This window comes from Berghia stephanieae, chromosome 9 (genome assembly GCF_034508935.2).
Source record: "Berghia stephanieae isolate SIO BIC M18660-M18661 chromosome 9, UCSD_Bste_1.3, whole genome shotgun sequence".
Taxonomy (NCBI): domain Eukaryota; kingdom Metazoa; phylum Mollusca; class Gastropoda; order Nudibranchia; family Aeolidiidae; genus Berghia; species Berghia stephanieae.
In genome coordinates this window covers 32,672,584-32,690,729 of record NC_088368.1, presented here as the reverse complement: position 1 = coordinate 32,690,729, position 18,146 = coordinate 32,672,584, and the positions used below count along the sequence as shown (strand labels likewise).

Sequence of the window (18,146 nt, the reverse complement as noted above, 5' to 3'; positions counted from 1 at the left end):
TGGTTTGTGTGGACCTAAATCTTTCACCACTATTTTCTCTTGAGGGGATAAGTGTCGGAATTGATTTTCAATTTAAAAATCAACATGATTCATGATTGGTTACAAATTACAGAAATAACTTTTTAAAATAAAATGATTCAAGAAATCTTTCCAAAGATAAAAACAGGTAGGTTTCATAAACAATGACAACAGCGATAAGACATTTTCTCTGAATACTAACGGTATGGCACACAACTTTAGAATAATTGAATTTAAAAATCCACATTAAATTCCAAACGCAAAGTACTTGTTAACTTCACACACAATCAGCGACATCTTTATAATTATACTATTATTAGACAATGCACACAATACAAGTTGGGTAGGGATCGTTGGGAGTGTGTCGGGGATGAAGGACTCCGTGGGGTCAGGGATTTTTATTTATAGTACCTTGGGGCTCTTCTCGGTGCATACTTTGTTTAATGTTCTTTTTGATATTTAATATATATTTAAGCAAAACCAACAATGATAAAATATATATTTATTGCCATTCTCTTCATCCGTATATCTTAGTGAAGCAAAGCCTCTTCTTTCAGTGATAAAACTGATAGGGTTTTAATTTATCCCAAGTAGGACCTCAGGGCGTGCATCGCTAGATTGGCCGTCTTGGCCTAATTATTCAAGCAGTGAAAGACAATAGTTAGTTGGGGAGGGAGGGTGGAGGGAGATTGGGGAGTGGTAACACTAACTTTCTTCAAGGTACAACAGAGTATAGGATAAGGACAGGACGGCCAAACGAAGACTGGCTCATATAAACAACAAAAAACTTCCCCACCACACCACACCCTCCGCTCATTGTCACCCCGCGCAGGCCACGGGGGAAAGATGAAACGTGCCGATTTGACGCCACCTTCGCTGAGCGACGCACGAGTCATCAAATATTATATTCAAAACAAAAAGCAGTATGTGCTAAATTTTTAATTTTATCAAAATTTTAAAATTGAAGTTTTTTGTTTGGTTGACATGCTAATCTACGGAAAATATAGGGCGGCACAAAACAACTTCGCTCTATTGACCGACCGCCAGTGGTAGTCGTAGTGGTGGTGGTGGTGGTTGTGGTAGTAGTGGTAATGATGATGATATGGTGGTGGTGGTTGCAGTAGTAGTGGTAGTGATGACGATGTGGTTGTGGTGATTGTAGTAGTAGTGGTAGTGATGATGATGTACTGGTGGTGGTGTAGTAGTAGTGGTAGTGATAATGATGTGGGGCTGGTGGTTGTAGTAGTAGTGTTAGTGATGATATTGTGGTGGTGGTTGTAGTAGTAGATGATGTGGTGGTTGGAAAACACATTACAGGTTATTATAATACATGATTACACACATTCTCCAACTTCATTTTTTGACAGCTTCATTGTGCCATAAATATACGCAACAGTTCTGAAACATTTTATCGTGGATTTTGATATTGTTTGTTGTTTTTCTTGTGTCGTTATGTTGACATAGAGACCGAATGAATGGTAATGACTACATTCTCAGCCAACAATAAAATGGCGCTGAATGCTTTCATTGGTGGACACTTTTTAGGCTTCGTACGTATTCTCATTCGTTTAATTCTATGGAGATATGACAAGTAATTGGTTGTGTTGATGAATGAATGAATAAATAAATGAATGTCCGGAGTACAAACTGCTGTAACTGTCATGTTTATCGTTGGTTGTATTTTGGATTAATAACCTAAAGAAAACAATTTTCAGTTCAAATGATAATACGGTGATAGCTAAGATCTAAATCTAATAATATCTAATTTTTCTTTTTCTTTTTCTTTTTCTTTTTTTTTGGACGAAATCACTTGATTCAGTTCAATCGATCATCGTGTCCAGGATTTTTTCATTGACTATTTTTGACGGTAATGTCGCTTGAAAATACTGTTCTTTACATTCAATAATAACAGTAACAACAGTGGGCATTCGCGGGAGACCATCCACAAGTTCCTCGCCTAGGCCTGGAGGTAGTTTCGCTTTATATTGTTATTTTAACCGTGGATCTTTTGTTAGACATTTATTTATTCAATTTGTCAATTTTTTAAAGCATTTAAAAAAATATAGAACAAACCTTGATTGATTGGGATGACCATTGTTTTGGCTCTCCGTCAGCCGTCAGTGACCCACCTCGCTCATACACTCAATTTCAATACGTCATAACCAAATCATTCGGTGGTAGAAGTGAATGAGAATGATTTTAGATATTTTAAACTTTACTATGGATTTTCTCCTTAGAAGAAATTAAGCTGCAGGTGCGATTTCCATGACTGCAATGAGATGTGCAATAAGAGAACTAAATGTATGGAATAAGGAAAAGAATGTCAGTGGTGAGGTATTGATCAATAAGGGGAGAGAGAGAGAGAGAGAGAGAGAGAGAGAGAGAGAGAGAGAGAGAGAGAGAGAGAGAGGGGGGGGGGGGGGGGCGAGAGAGAGAGAGAGAGAGTATAAAAATAAACGAAGTGGTTGTTCAGAGTCGACTCTGGATAACTGTAGATGGTTATTCAGAGTCGACCCTGGATAACCATGTGTACAGATATTAAGAGCCGAGTAGCCTATCGAATTATCGAGTTGAGTTCTTGCGAGATGAGTTTGTTTCAATTTGATACCAGTTTACTACGGTTATTTTGTGACTTTGGCAATTTTAATGCCAAATCCTTAAAATTTGGCGATTTTTCAACTTCAGTCGCTTATAAATAAGAATCTTTAATCAATTGCAAATCATATTCCATCAACAAAGCAAATTTAAATTAGCTTATAAACAATCATTTCTTAAATCGATCAACCTAACTTATTATCTCTCTATTACCAAATGATATCTATAAACATAATATGAATGAAGGGTGGCTGAGAGAGAGAGAGAGAGAGAGAGAGAGAGAGAGAGAGAGAGAGAGAGAGAGAGAGAGAGAGAGAGAGAGAGAGAGAGAGAGAGTTAATGAATTGATTTTTTAAAATTGTTTTATAATTAGACACAAGTTGTAATGAATTCTATAAACAAATTCAGAACAATCAAACAAAAACAAAACAAAACTTTAAAAGGAAGAAAAAAAAAGACACGCTTATAAACCTTATAAAATCGTCAAATGAATGTATTATCATGTTACAGCTAAAAAAAGTACACAAATATTTACACCCATTTGCTCCATCCCCTTCCCTTTCGATCATCTTCCCATTCATGGCCACCACGTGTCTTGTGCTGCCTTTGACATTTGGCGCCAGCGTGTCTAGACTAACGTCATAAATAAAGGAGTGTCACCAAAATTCATGCAACTGAGCAGAGGTATCAAAAAATGATAGAAGGCATATTATTGTTTTTTTCCCCCTGAACTACTACTGAGCAGAAAATGTTTGACATGACAAAAAACAACGGAACATTTATGAATAAATCCTAAAATCCCAGAAATCCGCGGAAGATTATCATCACTAGTCCCCACTATATTTTTTAAAATATTTCTTTTTTTTTTTTTTGGTGCAAAATCTCGACAATTTGAAAAAAGTTGCAAATTTTGCGGCCGCAATGCAAATCACCGATGCAAAAAAACTGCCATGACAGAAGAGACAAGAAAATACCAAAAAGTAAAACGATTTTTTCCCGTAGGGTTAAACAGAGGTGGGAGAGAAGAAAAAAACAGAAAAACCGTGTGGTTGGTAACTGGAAATTCATCACTCATAACTGTCTACAGTTATTCAGAGTCGACTCCCCGACTCTGAATAACCGTAGACAGTTATTCAGAGTCGACTCCCCGACTCTGAATAACCGTAGACAGTTATTCAGAGTCGACTCTGAATAACTGTAGACAGTTATTCAGAGTCGACTCTGAATAACCGCAGCCAAAATAAAAGGGAAACTATGCATAGAATAGTGACAAGATTTGATAACAAGTGGCCATTAGATTGATTATACATGTGGCCGCAGCTGTAAGCCACATCTCAGCCTATGTCACCATTTTTTTGTCTTCATATTTTACCCATCCATCTATGTCAGAATTTGGCGTCCGTGCAATATGTACATGTGTGCAGGTCTGACATCTGTTTTCATTTATGGGCCTAGTTTAACATTGTTATAATGGACAATATTTTGTATCATTTTTTTGAGATTTCCATAACAACAATGAGTCCATAATAAATTGGGTTATCAGACCTGCAAAAAAATGCATCTCGTGTAATGTCTTCAGTCTAAATACCCTTTCATTTCTTTTTCCCCTAAAAAATCTCCTCTGTAATATTTACTTGCTCGTTGAAAAATGTTAAAAGTTAATGTCTAATCAAATTACTCCATTGTTGTTTTTTTTCTTAACAGGACGTACAGTCGTTGAAATGACATTTTAAACAATGGATGGAAAAGATAATGCAAACACAAATGCACAACAATGTGAAAGTGTTGTGGAAGAAATGGATACAAATTCAAGTGCTTTCCATGATCGGGATGGAAGCATTCTTTGTGTCGGAAGAAGTAAAGATGATACAAACGTTATGATAGATAATGTTGTGGATGGAGGAAATACAGATAATACAGATATTTTGGTGGATCAGGATTTAGATTTAAGCATTGATCAGGAAGCAGAGGACTCTAATAGTGACAGTGGTAATGAACATGCTGATATAGAAGAAGAGGAGGGGGAGGAAGAGGAAGAATCAGGAGAATATACAGATCAATCAAAAACACAGAAGAAAGTTCCAGGCCAGACTGTGAAAGATTCTGTTTTTGAATCCTTTTCATTTACAGGGGATGGATTAAATAGCGTAGAAAGTGCTGAGGTAAAATTTTATTTTATATAGTTTAGATGTTTCAATTTTGTTTTAGTTTTCTCTTTAGTGTATTTGTTATTTCTCTTAAATCAATATTACTTTCATATTTTTCTTCATGTTTTTGTGTCACTTTGATGTAAAGGTTTAATCTTGAAGGCAACCTTAAAAAGGTCTGAAGATTCCATTAGGCACCTCCACGATATGCTCTTTTAAGAAAGACATTTTGCACACATTGTCCAAGCCGTATTGGTGGATGGTTGGTCAAATTTGGAGATCTGCCTGGTGTAAAGCACCAGTATCTGTGTATTACATGAATACTGTCCCATCATCAGGAAAATAAAAACAAATTTAAGAAATTCATGCTCACAAACGGAACAAGGCCAAACAAAAAAGGAGAAAAGAATAGACTACCTTGCTAAAAAATAACACAGAACAAAAATCAGAAGGAGAGGTTGTTATTTGTTGTTTTTTTTTGTTTTATGTTTTTGATGATGATGGTGATGATGATAAAAATAATATTATTAATGATAATAATAATGATTATGATGACGACGACGACGATGATGATGGTGACAATTATAATAAAATAATAATAATAATAATAATAATGATGATAATAATAAAAATAACAGATAGATAGCTAAAAACATGATGGTATGTGATTGGAGGATAAGTCTTGACATCCTTTGTCCAATTCTCCAATTTTATGTGATATGGATCAATCCCAACACATAAAATTTTTTATGGTAGCATTTTTTCGATACAGTGTCCATTGTGTTGAAAGCATTGGTCGCCATTTTGAAGAAATCTGTACCGTAATCAAGGGACTGAACCGTGTAATATGTCAAATATTAACTCCCTTAGTCCTTACCACATATGTACTCTCTATAGGTCAAATAGGTCAGGGTGAACCAGATGCTGATAATTGACCTTAAAGTGCAAATGGTCAAATTTGAGTGAAGTTAATATCACTTAATCATTGCCATACTAAAGACTGAAATTAAAGTTGCCAATGAAAATATGGGGCACATTTCCAATTCAAAATGTGAAAATGAATAAATACTATGACTTTATCATGTGAAGATGTAAGGGAAATCACTCAGTAAAATAATTAAGTAAATGGAGAATATTCCTAGATTATTATAATGATATGATTTTTAAACTAAAAGTTGTGCGTGTCCATTTATAAAACGAATAGGTAACAAAATCCCTTGAACAGTGGTTTAACCAGAGATTTTACTCCATACGTTTATACCTTCATACCCGATTTTGGATAAAAAATAATAGAAATAATTATAATAGAATAATGATGATATTAATAATAATAATAATAATAATAATAATAATAATAATAATAATAATAATAATAATAATAATAATAATAAAAATAATAATAATAATGATTATAAGTACTGCAAATTATCATAATTTTAATTTATTTGTTTGAAGTGTGTGAAATCACTGAGTGCTGAGTCAGAGCAATGGGTTAATCGAGACGCATGTAACACAGCATATGTCGACACACAGAAACAGTTTATCTGTATTAAGTTTCCAGCTGTCATCAAGAATAAGGACAAGGCATTGACATGCCTGGGTGGGATCGACAACATTTATGAGGTTTGTGGGGAGATTTTGTTGGTTAAACAATTAGATCAGTTCATGTGTTTGATGAAAAAAAAAAATAAAACAAACTGATAATGGTTTAAAAATTACCCTTTATAAAGAACTTTTGTGAAGATTTTGTGTACTATGATGTTGATGATATATATTGCACACAAAACAGATGCTCTTGCTTCTTTTAAATTCTCTATTGTTGAATATGTATTAGTATAACAAAAATGAATATCAATACCCTTCTTCAGCCAAAAAACAAAAAAATATAAAATAATCATTTGGTTATTGTAATTGACAGAAGAAGGACTTAGAAATTTAGAGCAAGAAACATTCCGTGTTTGGTATTTTGTTCTTTTTGAAGCTGTTATATTCATTTTTATTTATTAATTTTTACAGTCCACAGCTTCTAGCATTTTGGTATCATTCTCTTATGCAAATGTTCATATTTATGTCTTTCATTTAAATTAACTTTTTATGTTCTTTTTTTTTCTCTTTTCCTTTAAGGCCAGTAAGGTGGGGAAAATAGATCTTGTATTCCGACCCGATGACCCTTACAGCAAACCTGTCATTGGTTTGTATAAAAAGAATAGCCATGTTCTTGTGAAATGCAGAAGGCGCCGAAAAGTTGGCCAGGAGAATCAGGCATCCACGTCTGCTTCCAGCATGGGAGATGAGGTGGACGATGGCTACGAGTACAAAGTGGAAGTGTTAGGAATAGTCAGTGGGATTTTCAAATTTGATCGTAAGTTGTTTTTTGTTGTTGGTGTTATTAATGTTTTTGTTTTTGTTGTTTTGCTGTTATTGATGATTCTTGTGTTTTTGTCAACGCTCTTGTATAGCTTTTAATTATAAATGTTGTATCAGGAAAACTTATTTGTAATTCTTATCTCAATGACTTCTATAACAAAATGATTTTTGCATAAAAGTTCCTGATGTTTTTTGTCATCTTACATATGCTCCCTTTCTATGAGATCTGTTGAATACCACATTTTTTTCAAAGCATTGGAAATCAAATTGATTAAAAATGCAAAAGTGAAGATATAAAAAGAAGAACCTTTTTATATATTTATTTATTTATATATTAATTAATTTATTTAAATGAAATAATGAATAAGAAGAGAGAAAAAAATTACAAACAAATACACAATTGCCCTTTTTTCTTCTGCTTCTGATTAGTGATGAACCTCGCCATAGAGCTATTTTTATCATGCAAAACGCACTTTATTGATTCACAATATCTACTCTGGTTAGTTACTCCATCATATGGAAAGTTTTGTCATCGCAACAAATTGGAGGGAATACAGTTGTCGTGATTACGAGACATAACTATTTGTTGCTTTTAGTGGGTATGCATCTATTCTAGTTTTGTTCACAATTCACAGGCCCCTGTGATTATCAATACCTCCCGGTCACAAAGAAAACAGACGGAAGCGAGGGGTTTGAGGAGCTTCTCTCTGACTTGATGATCAAGTTTGAAGACGACAGACAGGGATTCATCAACCGCGATGTCCCATTATTTTTGCCACCTTACGTCTTTTCCCGTTCTGAGAGACCTGCTAACTACATTTTCCAAAATGATGAAAAAATGGAGGAAAAGCACATTGGGATGGGTGAGTGAGCATTCTGGGTAGGTTAGATTTCTTTGCAGAATTGGTGACAAAGTAGAATTGTGTGTCGATTAGCAAAACCAAGACAATCAATATTGAGCATGATCAATGACTGGTTGGGTTTCAATGATCACAAAATTTAACTGCATTGTTGTGTTATCGAGTAAGGCATTTTATATATCTTGCCGACAAGGCTCAGGCATGGTAGATACCAAGGTTTATGTGATGATAGATTTGTAAGACTGTTAGTAAAATAAAAATTGTCTAACAGATTGCTCTCCCATGCTTTTTATACTTTATACAAACGGCTGTAAAAGCTGCTTACAATATTATTATTCTATACCTATTACCAAGTTTTACTTTACCACATTCATTTACTTATATTATGTTTATGTGCCGACATTTTATACGTCTGTACAAAAATTTCCTTTTTGGATGAATAAAGTACATTATTATTATTATTATTATTATTATTATTATTATTATTATTATTATTATTATTATTATTATTATTGTCAGAAATAAATACAAATCTTGTTTTCCTATAAAACATGAGTGATTTTTAAATGTATTTCTCCCATCACCAGCCCGCAAGATGCGGAATTCTGGAACCGAGAGGGTGACCTTTGCCTCTAGGGAGGTTCCTCAAGGCCCCAACAAGTATGCCGTGGAAATCCACAAAGCCAGCAAGACCAGCCTGGATCCCTTGAAGAAAGTAAGTCTTGTGTTATAAAACACTACATGGCTGAAGAAAATAACTAGAAGTGAGAAACAGGCGTTTAAATAACTCAACACTGTCTATACAGTTGTTAAAGCCAAAAACCGAAACAAATCTTGTTGTCCTACATGGTGAGTCTTGATGTTGGCCAGGGGCTCCTTGTAAAGTGCTTTGAGCATGTTTAGAGGATGTTGCGATGTATAAAAGCTCAAGTTTTTTGGGTTAAAAAAAATAAAAAATGCCCAGGTCTCTGCACTATAGAAAAGAGCTCAATAAATCTAACATTTCAAAGTTTGTTAGTTTATAATTCCAAAAACTTATTTTGATCTACGTTTGCTTCCAGTTATTTGAGGAGCGGCCCCTGTGGAGTAAAGTAGCCATTGTGGCCAGACTGCAGGCCATTAAAAAGGAGCATCTCAAGAAATACGCGAATATGGTGGCATACAGCTTTAGCACAGGGCCGTGGATGCACCTGTGGTGTCGGTTTGGATACGACCCCCGTCAACACAAAGAGGCCAAAATCTATCAGACTGTGGACTACAGAATCAGGAAAGGTAACTTGGAATTTACCAATTGCACAGAGCTGCCAACTATATGTCAAAAAGGCGTATTATTACACTTTTAAATCAAATCGCACATTTAAGCTTTTATGTTCTAGTTAGTGGGAAGCAAATTGTTGCCTATATTTTTACATTTCAAAATATCACTGCTTTATGGTTTAATTAGAAAGAATTAATCTTTTTTTAAAGTCAAACAAAAAAAACAAACCCTCTATAAAATAACAGAAAACATACAAAACGGCAAAACCCCTCCCCCCCCCCCCCCCCCAAACTCTGGCGTAAATGATTGGACAGGTCACTTCTGAGTAGTAATACCCATAGATTCAAATTTTAATGTATTGTTCACCTAAACATAGTACCAGATTGAAGGATTGAGTAACATTTGGAAATCATTTATACAATCAGGAATCTGTAATCGCAATATTTTATCAGAGAATTACTCTAGTCTCAATCTGAGTCACCTGGGTGGGGTTCCTGACCTCCCATAGCGGGCAGGGGGGTACATACTGTGTCTTCTACCCACCTATATATCTGTTTTCCAACATGCTTTCTATCTTTGTCTTGGAATGAGATTACTTGGTTTTGTCCTGGTCTTGACCAGATGCCCTGGCTGAGAGGGAAGCAGTTCAATGTATAGTTAGTTTTGGGAGATGATATTTTTTTCATTGTAAATCATCTCTCTGTTATGCACTGTATTATGCTTTCTTTATATTATATATGATTTGTCAAACATTTGAGTGTGTTCCTCTCAGCGGGGACCTGTGCTTGTGTCTGGATGAGACTTTTAGTGATCTCAAACTAAGTACTTTGATAGAGTGCTTTTGGAATCTACATCTGTTTCTTATTTGAACCAATTCCCCTTTGTCTTCCCTTTTCTTGGATGCTTTATTGTAATTCTAGAACTTTTTACTATCCCATTTTCTTCCTTTTTACTGGCGCTGATATGACCTTAATGTGTTGCAAGCGCCGTAAAACCCTTAAAAACAAAACAAACAAACAATCTGAGTCACATTTTTAAAATCATCTTTTCTGTGCCTTCAGAATTAGAAAGGTACCTTTTCCTTTTTGTTTGGTTATGAAAATGTGATATATTATCAACTGTCCTGGGAAGGGATGGAGTCTTTTTAAAAGCAAAAAAAAAAGAAAATATTGTATAATTTTGTTATTCTCTTCAGCTTACAATCGTGAGAGGGTAGTGGCCAAACGATCCATGATGACACATCAGCTTGGACGACGAGGTCTCAACAATATCAAAGGTCATCGGTTACCTCCTATTGATACTTTGGGAGCTCCAAAAACTGATGAAAATGATTCAGAATCAACATCACAGGTATAGGTTGCTATGTAAAAATGTTCAGATTTGCACTTATACAGATTAAATTGGTTAAAATATTTAAAATAATTTTGGCAAGCTAAATTTGACCAAACTCACATATTTTTTTTTCTCTACAGATTCTGATTCTGCGGAAGAAAATTGTCAAAAGTATTTTTAAAAAGTGAATTAAACATTGTGAATTTGTAGACATGTGCCATACAATTCATCATGTATTATTACATTAAAAAAAAAATTGTACTGAACCACCCTCATTCTTCCTCCCTTGATTAGTCCATCAACGTCCAGTACCAGTTTTCCCCAAACACAATGCCTCCCCATCGCCAGATGTATTACCAGGTGTGCGATGTCATGCAGGAAGATATTCAAAGACTGGTGCATCTCAACGATGGCAAGGTTAGTGGTGGTAGTTGTGGTAATGATGGTTTTAGTGATAGTGTAGTTGTAGTAATCTTGATGGTGGTGATAGTAATGCTGGTTTTAGTGATAGTGTAGTTGTAGTAATTTTGATGGTGGTGATAGTAATGATGGTTTTAGTGATAGCAATGGCTTTGTGGTCTTGTGGTATGACAGTCACCTTCTGACATAAGATCAAAGAGCGAGGGAATGGAGATACCCATCTCAAGCGCATAGTGCACGATGCCCCCGTTTCGAGCCAAAATAAGTCCTGACAACAATGTACATAGATTCCCTGACTTCGGACTGACATGCATATATGAGATGAAGTTGGTTTGGATGAATTCAATACCTCGAGGGGGCGGGGACATACACTCCTCGAAACTAGGTGAGAAGTTGCCAGGCTTCTCCACCAGTAAGAGGAGATACTGGGTGGTAGCAAATCGGCTTCGGTCGAGGACCTCCTAATGGCAAAATCACTTATCAGTGGGGACTTTCCATCAGTCCAACATGTACCCGATATGTTTTTTTTGTTTGTTTGTTGCTTTAGGTCTCTTCCAACACAATTGAGGTTATATGAGAGACCGCTGAAACAAAAAAACAAGCAATCCAACAAAAATAGTACAAATGTCAATCAAAATCATAACCTAAAGATATCATAAGCTAAATTATAAATAACCAAGAACAAACAGGCAGAGGATTTACAGGAAAAAAAATATCCCCTGTCAAAAATACAATCACAAACCAAAGAAGCAGGATAGGCTAGTAAAGAGAAGAAGAAACGACATCACTATCGGATCGTACACCCATGCGAACATCATAGGTATATGATTCAAGGGTGATGCTCCCATCCAACCACCCGCTACCCGATATGGGAAAGAACCCGAAACCACAGAGCATCTAGTTGAACAGTTTGTTGTGAGTCCTTTGAAAAGGCTCTTTATTCATATTGTCTCAACGCATTCAGGTGTAAGTGTAATTTTCCTTATGATTTCAAAGATATTTGACTTATAACCTTAACTTTTTAACTAATTGGCTTTGATATGTCAAAATTTATAAGATCTATAATGTCTCTGTGTGACGTAATCACTTTTGTCCTATTACGTGGTCAACAACCTTGGTCAAAACAAAAAATGAAAATGGCTGCACTAAAAGATATTTGATTATTTATTATTCCAGTTTTCCCTTGGAATAGACCCTAGAGACAAATTTTCCCAATGGGATGAATAAAGGGAATTTTATTTTTTAAAACATTTTTATTAACATATAGGACGAGACATGATGTCTATTAGTTAGGCGATATTACAATTTTTTTCCGACATAGACAACACTGTCAATGACCAGGTACTCATTTTACACCTGAGTACAGTGAGAGAATGTCAGTAAAGAGTATTTTCCAAGGACTCAACTATGCATTGCTCAGAATGGGACTCAAACCCAGGATCATCCAGTCCGAAGATGAGAAGACGACATAGCCGCACATGTATTTAAAATGTCAAGGTTTGTGTTTTGTTTTTTTTTTTCATTGATCATCATAGTTATCTTTCCCTCCCCAGGAGACGGTGTGTACAGAGCGTGACGGTTGGTGTGTGCCCGATTTCTTGGTATTGAGTCGGGACATTCTGTCTAATCACGCTGATAAGTTGTTGGGGACAGATTTTGTGGCTGATACAACAGTAGTTGGGGATGGGGTGGAGGGGGAGCAAGAGGAATTTATTGAGTGATGGGGGGTGGGGGGGGGGGGATTGAAGGCAGAGGTGATGAATTGATATTGTGAAGGGGTAAAAGTAACATAAGGGTAAGAGGGGGACAAGAGAGAGAGAGAGAGAGAGAGAGAGAGAGAGAGAGGGGGGGGGGGAAAGGAGGATACCTGAATATATAAGAATGCTTAATTAAATTTTATAATTCTTTACTGTTTCTTTGTTATTGAATTATTTATTTCATCATTGCAAAAATCAATTTAGTACAAAATTATATTTAAAAAAACACAAAAACATTATAAAAATATATATCATTTTTATTAATATAAATTCAACTATAGTAGTTTATTCAGTGGAACAGTCGTGGCTCTTCATTTGTTTTTGTTTTTGTTTTTAAGGGTTTTACGGCGCTTGCAACACATTAAGCATATCAGCGCCAGTAAAAAGGAAGAAAATGGGATAGTAAAAAGTTCTAGAATTACAATTAAAGCACATAAGAAAAGGTAAGACAAAGGGGAATTGGTTCGATATGGAACAGCTGTTGATTCCATGAGCATACCATCGATGTACTTAGTTTGAGATCACCTAAATGTCTCATCCTGACAAAAGCACAGGTTCCCACTAAGACTAAGAGGAACACACTCAAATGTTTACAAATCATAATAAATGTAAGTAAAAAATAATACAGTGCATAACAGAGAGATGATTTACAAGACAAATAATATTATCTCCCAAAACTCTAACGATACATTTGGCTGTTTCCCTCCCAGTCAGGGTCCGTCCAGGGCCAGGACAAAACCAAGTTATCTCATTCCAAGACAAAGGCAGAAAGCATGTTGGAAAACAGATGGAGGGGGACAGAGAACACAGTAAGTGCCTCCCTGCCTACTATTGGAGGTCAGGAACTCCACCCAGGCCAGTTATCTAGTCAAAACTAATAACTGAACTTCATTCAACACAAAGAGATTTACTTTTCCCCATAGTCGACCTCTAGGTAATTAGTTGTAGACTATATTTTATTTTTTCCCCCAAAAGAGTTGAAATTTGAAAAATTAAACAAGTACGTTAAAAACAGACACATTATCTAATCTCTTTGATTATAAAATAATGCAGATAATATATTAAAATTGAATGTATAAAATATTATTGGACCTTCTTGATTACATGGATTATCACAGCTTGCGCCATTTGTAATATTGTAACATACTATAGAAATATTGGATGGACAAATTACATGACAAAATTGTCAATTCGTCGGTACAAAACAAATAAATACATATGGTTAAAAACATATATCTATAGAATTGTCTCCCCAGCCTCTTTAAAATTATATTTTATTGAAATTTAAACCATCTGATATTTGACACCCTTAACAAATTTCTAATAATTGATTCTCGTTTTCAAAATTTACAAAAAAAGCATTAAGACATTTTCATTTTTAATTATCACAGCTTTGTATTAGTTTAAATTTGTGTATTTGGACTAGGAAAAAATGACTACAAAGAAATTTTTCATGATGCTTGATGAACAACAAAGATTTTTCATTTCAACTTTTTTGTAAATCTCGAAAGGTTACAAGGATTTTAAAATCATTTTCATCACTCAACTTTCCAGGTGAAAACAATTATAAAATATCTTCAAAAAAAAAAGACGTTTTATTTTTTAAAAACTTTTTTGATACTTTCGAGGTTAAAAATAAATAAAAACAAAAATATGTTTGGCATTTTGGTGAAGGCCATGATGAGTTAAAAAATAGAATAGGCACTGATATCTAGGATTTTAATTTTAAAATAATAAAAAAAACATATAACATACACACAGAATAACCCATCAACAAAACATGTAAGGTCTAGTTTGGTCCAATGAAGTGATCTTCCTTGATTTTGTTAAACTAAATTGATGTCATGAAGTACATTCCTATTCCCAAAAATTCCCTGCACGAATTATATTGTAAATTATAATTATAACAAAGAGTGTGGCAATAAAAGGGGACATTATACATAACAGTTGCTAGATTTCTATTCAGCCTTCCATTGATTGTGCGGTATTAAGAATGCAAAACCCAAATTACCCCAAAATTCATTGAATAATCGGATGTTCGCAACTGTTATTAAAAGCCAACTTACCCAAAAATCCTTTGAATAAACAGATATTTTGAGATATACGGAAATGATATTAATGAAATAACACATTATTTTCCAGGTGAAAAAATAATATTCCATGGGGAGAAACAAAGATAAATACAGTAGAGCAAAAATATAAAAAGAGCAACCCCAATCAGTAAAAAGAGTTCTTTACACAATATCAGAAGTTGTACATTAGGGGGAGAATGAGGTACAGACACGCATTTCCATCAATTCTGAATCTGAATCTGAATCTGACTGTTACTCAAAAGTCAACCCAATTCTTAGTATTTGTATTTGAGGGCGGAGAGAATAATCAAATGTGGCAGCCATTGTTGGTGTTTAGGCTGATGAATTTTGATAATCTTCGCTTGAAGGTGTCTAAATGTTCACATATGATTCAGGAAGAGCATTCCAATCTTTGATAGTGCGGGTTGCAAATTAACTCACTCAATCCTAGGGATTTTTGCTTCTTTTCAAAATTGAAAACAAATGAATTAAAAATGAACTTGTGCATAGATATTATCATTCAACTACCATTAACATGTAAAAACTAAAAACATTAGCTTTGATACTACGCCTATAATCTGTCTCAGAAAAATGTAATAAATAGGCATTGGGTAAAAGTAACCCGGGTAGACTACAGATAAAGTCGGTGTCAGGGTTGAGTGAGTTAATATTTGAAGATGTTTGAGATTGCCGAGTGGTGTTTTAGTGTTTTTGAGTTGGTTTTTCAATTTCTTTCAGCGTGTTCATTATAAGTGTGCTCTACTGTATGTGGAGATCTAGGAAAACATCACAATCACACACATCGAGGTAGTACAATTCAGCTACTTTGTCTTAAAAGTTGATTTTAGTCATTTCTAGAACATTGACATTTCTTCATCGATGAATCGTTTTAGATTTAAGCAGTGAAATTGTTTTATTTTTAATTACATTTATGGTACATTTAAAAAATATTTTAAACACCACACAAATTTGTTGGATGGTTAAACTTATTTAGCTGGATTTATTGTTTTTCTCTTACCATCTTTGACAAAATTGTGAGATGTCAGAATCCAAATGGGATAGAAATTTCGAATAAAATTAAAATTTTCAAGAAGAATAGTGGATTTGTAATAATATAAAGAAAAAATCTCACCATTAGTTTCCTAACAATTATGCAAGGCTTTCTACCTAAACATTTTATATCACATTTATTGATTGCTTTCTTTGGAAATGTATGAAAAATTCAAAGACCTTCATAGAAAAGCGGACTTAATCCGTCTTAGAAGTGCATAAGTATTCATTCAGTAACAATTCATTGCAAAATTCACTAAAAACTTAGAATTTTTCTATGTCACAGAATTCTGTGAATATGGTAGAGACCATCACAATGAAAACGGTTTGGATTATATATAACTACAGTCAACTTCCATAAATCCAATATTAATTATTACAACATGGACTGCAACTGTGAAGGTAAATAAACAAAACTATATTCATACTATTATTAACAAATAAATAAATATCTCAATGTTGCTAAGATGTGTTAAATAAATATTACCAGGACCAGACAAAAATCATATGAGGAAAAAATATGCATTTTTTGAAATCCGGACGGAAATTTAAAACAGTTTTTTGTTATTGTGGTTTATTTATTATCTCAATAAAGACATTCATGGTATAGAAAACACATTGAAATATAAAATTTCATTTGTCATCTACATTACAAAATTTTAAAATATAAATTAAAATGTATTCAAATACTATCAATCACATATTAGCACCGTAAGCTAGCAATAGTAAAAAAATATATAATAATAATAATAATCATCATCATTGAAAAAAATAAATAATTAAACTTAATAAAATTAATATTAATAATAATGATAATAATAATAGTAATAGCGACATTACTGCAAAGCCGGAAATTGGAAGAAATTTTTTTCCCCCTATTTACAAAGACATCTCAGACTATTGGATATCTTAAATACAACAATAAACCAATATTAGTCTCAACAATCACATGGTTGGAAATATCCCCCTATGTGAGTCATTGTATGAGTGTGAATGTTCACATATTAGTGTGTGCGTGCACATATACATGTATTGATATTTCAACAATCTTCTGATCCAAAGCCCAATAATTTCTGTGATATCTATAAAATGTGAAAGTAACATTTAAATATCGAAAAATAATTCCCCCCGACGCACACACCTACAGGAACATATAAAAAATGAGTAAATAAAACTGACCAATCTCCATTCCAATTTTTTTAAAAAGGAAAGCTTTCACAAGTAGATTTGGTTCACAACAAAATACAAACAAGCATGACATTTATAAAGAAATATTAAGAGGTAAAAAACTGACCAGCGGTTGCTTGCTTAAAAGTTTCACAATTCTTGTGTTAAATAAAAATAATTTCAACGCCAATAAAAAAGAAGATGATGGGATAATCAAATGAAAATTGATTAATGTAGATAATGGTGATTGATTCCAAAATAGAACAGAGACAAATAGATTCCAACAACGATCTATTTGTGTGTCTAATTTGAGACTTCACGAAAGTCCCACCCAGATAGAAGGACAGACCCCGTTAAAAGGGGTACATTCCAATGGTCAATAAATAGCAATTAAATATAATTTACAATACCATACTACAATGCAATCAAAGTCATTGGAGCTAACAGTCAAATTATATTGAATCTGAATTTTAGCTCAATGCGGTTGCTTATACTTATAGTAAAGTTTATTACATAAAAGTTTTAAAAAGGCTTTTTCCTGTCCTTGTTGAATCCGAGGCAATTTTATTTGGATTACACTGTATGGGGAAATATTTGGAAGTCCACCAGCCTTGGTGTCAAAATGAAAATTAGAATTTTAAAAGGGTAGTCTAATGTCAATGACCCTGTGTACTGCTGTATGGTTCTGAGTATAGGAAGCCGACAAATGTAACCGAACAAAAATTAGAAGTGATCCAGACCAAATGTCTGTGAAGAATCCTTAAAATCTTCTCTCCCAATGTCATCAAAAATGAGGATCTCTGCAGAATACTGGGATGGTACAATTCCAGACACTGTCAGAACTAGACATTGGAGGGGGTTCGGTCATGTGTGCATGATGCCAGCGAACTGCATCCTGAGAACAGCGTTATGCTGGACTCTGCAAGAATCAAGAAAAATGGAACTGAGGTGAACCTAAGGAAACCTGGAGAAGAACTGTACAAAGAGAACTAAAAGCCCAGGGGCTCAGCCTGTAGACCAAAAGCCATAGAGCAAAAGACCGAGAACATTGGCAATCACTTGCTCTTGCCTCAGACACCCGAAAGCGCAGAGAGGATTGAGTG

At 34.3% G+C, this 18,146-nt stretch overlaps 1 protein-coding gene across 1 annotated transcript; it reads left to right on the top strand.

The window, feature by feature from the left end:
* Window positions 1-1,703: 1,703 nt before the first annotated feature.
* LOC144979196 (general transcription factor 3C polypeptide 5-like) lies at window positions 1,704-12,718 on the top strand. Its single transcript, XM_078925806.1, has 10 exons — window positions 1,704-1,885; window positions 4,318-4,775; window positions 6,216-6,383; window positions 6,885-7,122; window positions 7,763-7,990; window positions 8,575-8,702; window positions 9,049-9,259; window positions 10,441-10,595; window positions 10,872-10,994; window positions 12,551-12,718. Exons 2-10 carry the CDS (start codon window positions 4,350-4,352, stop codon window positions 12,716-12,718), a joined length of 1,845 nt encoding a protein of 614 aa, XP_078781932.1. The 5' UTR covers window positions 1,704-1,885; window positions 4,318-4,349.
* Window positions 12,719-18,146: the final 5,428 nt, after the last annotated feature.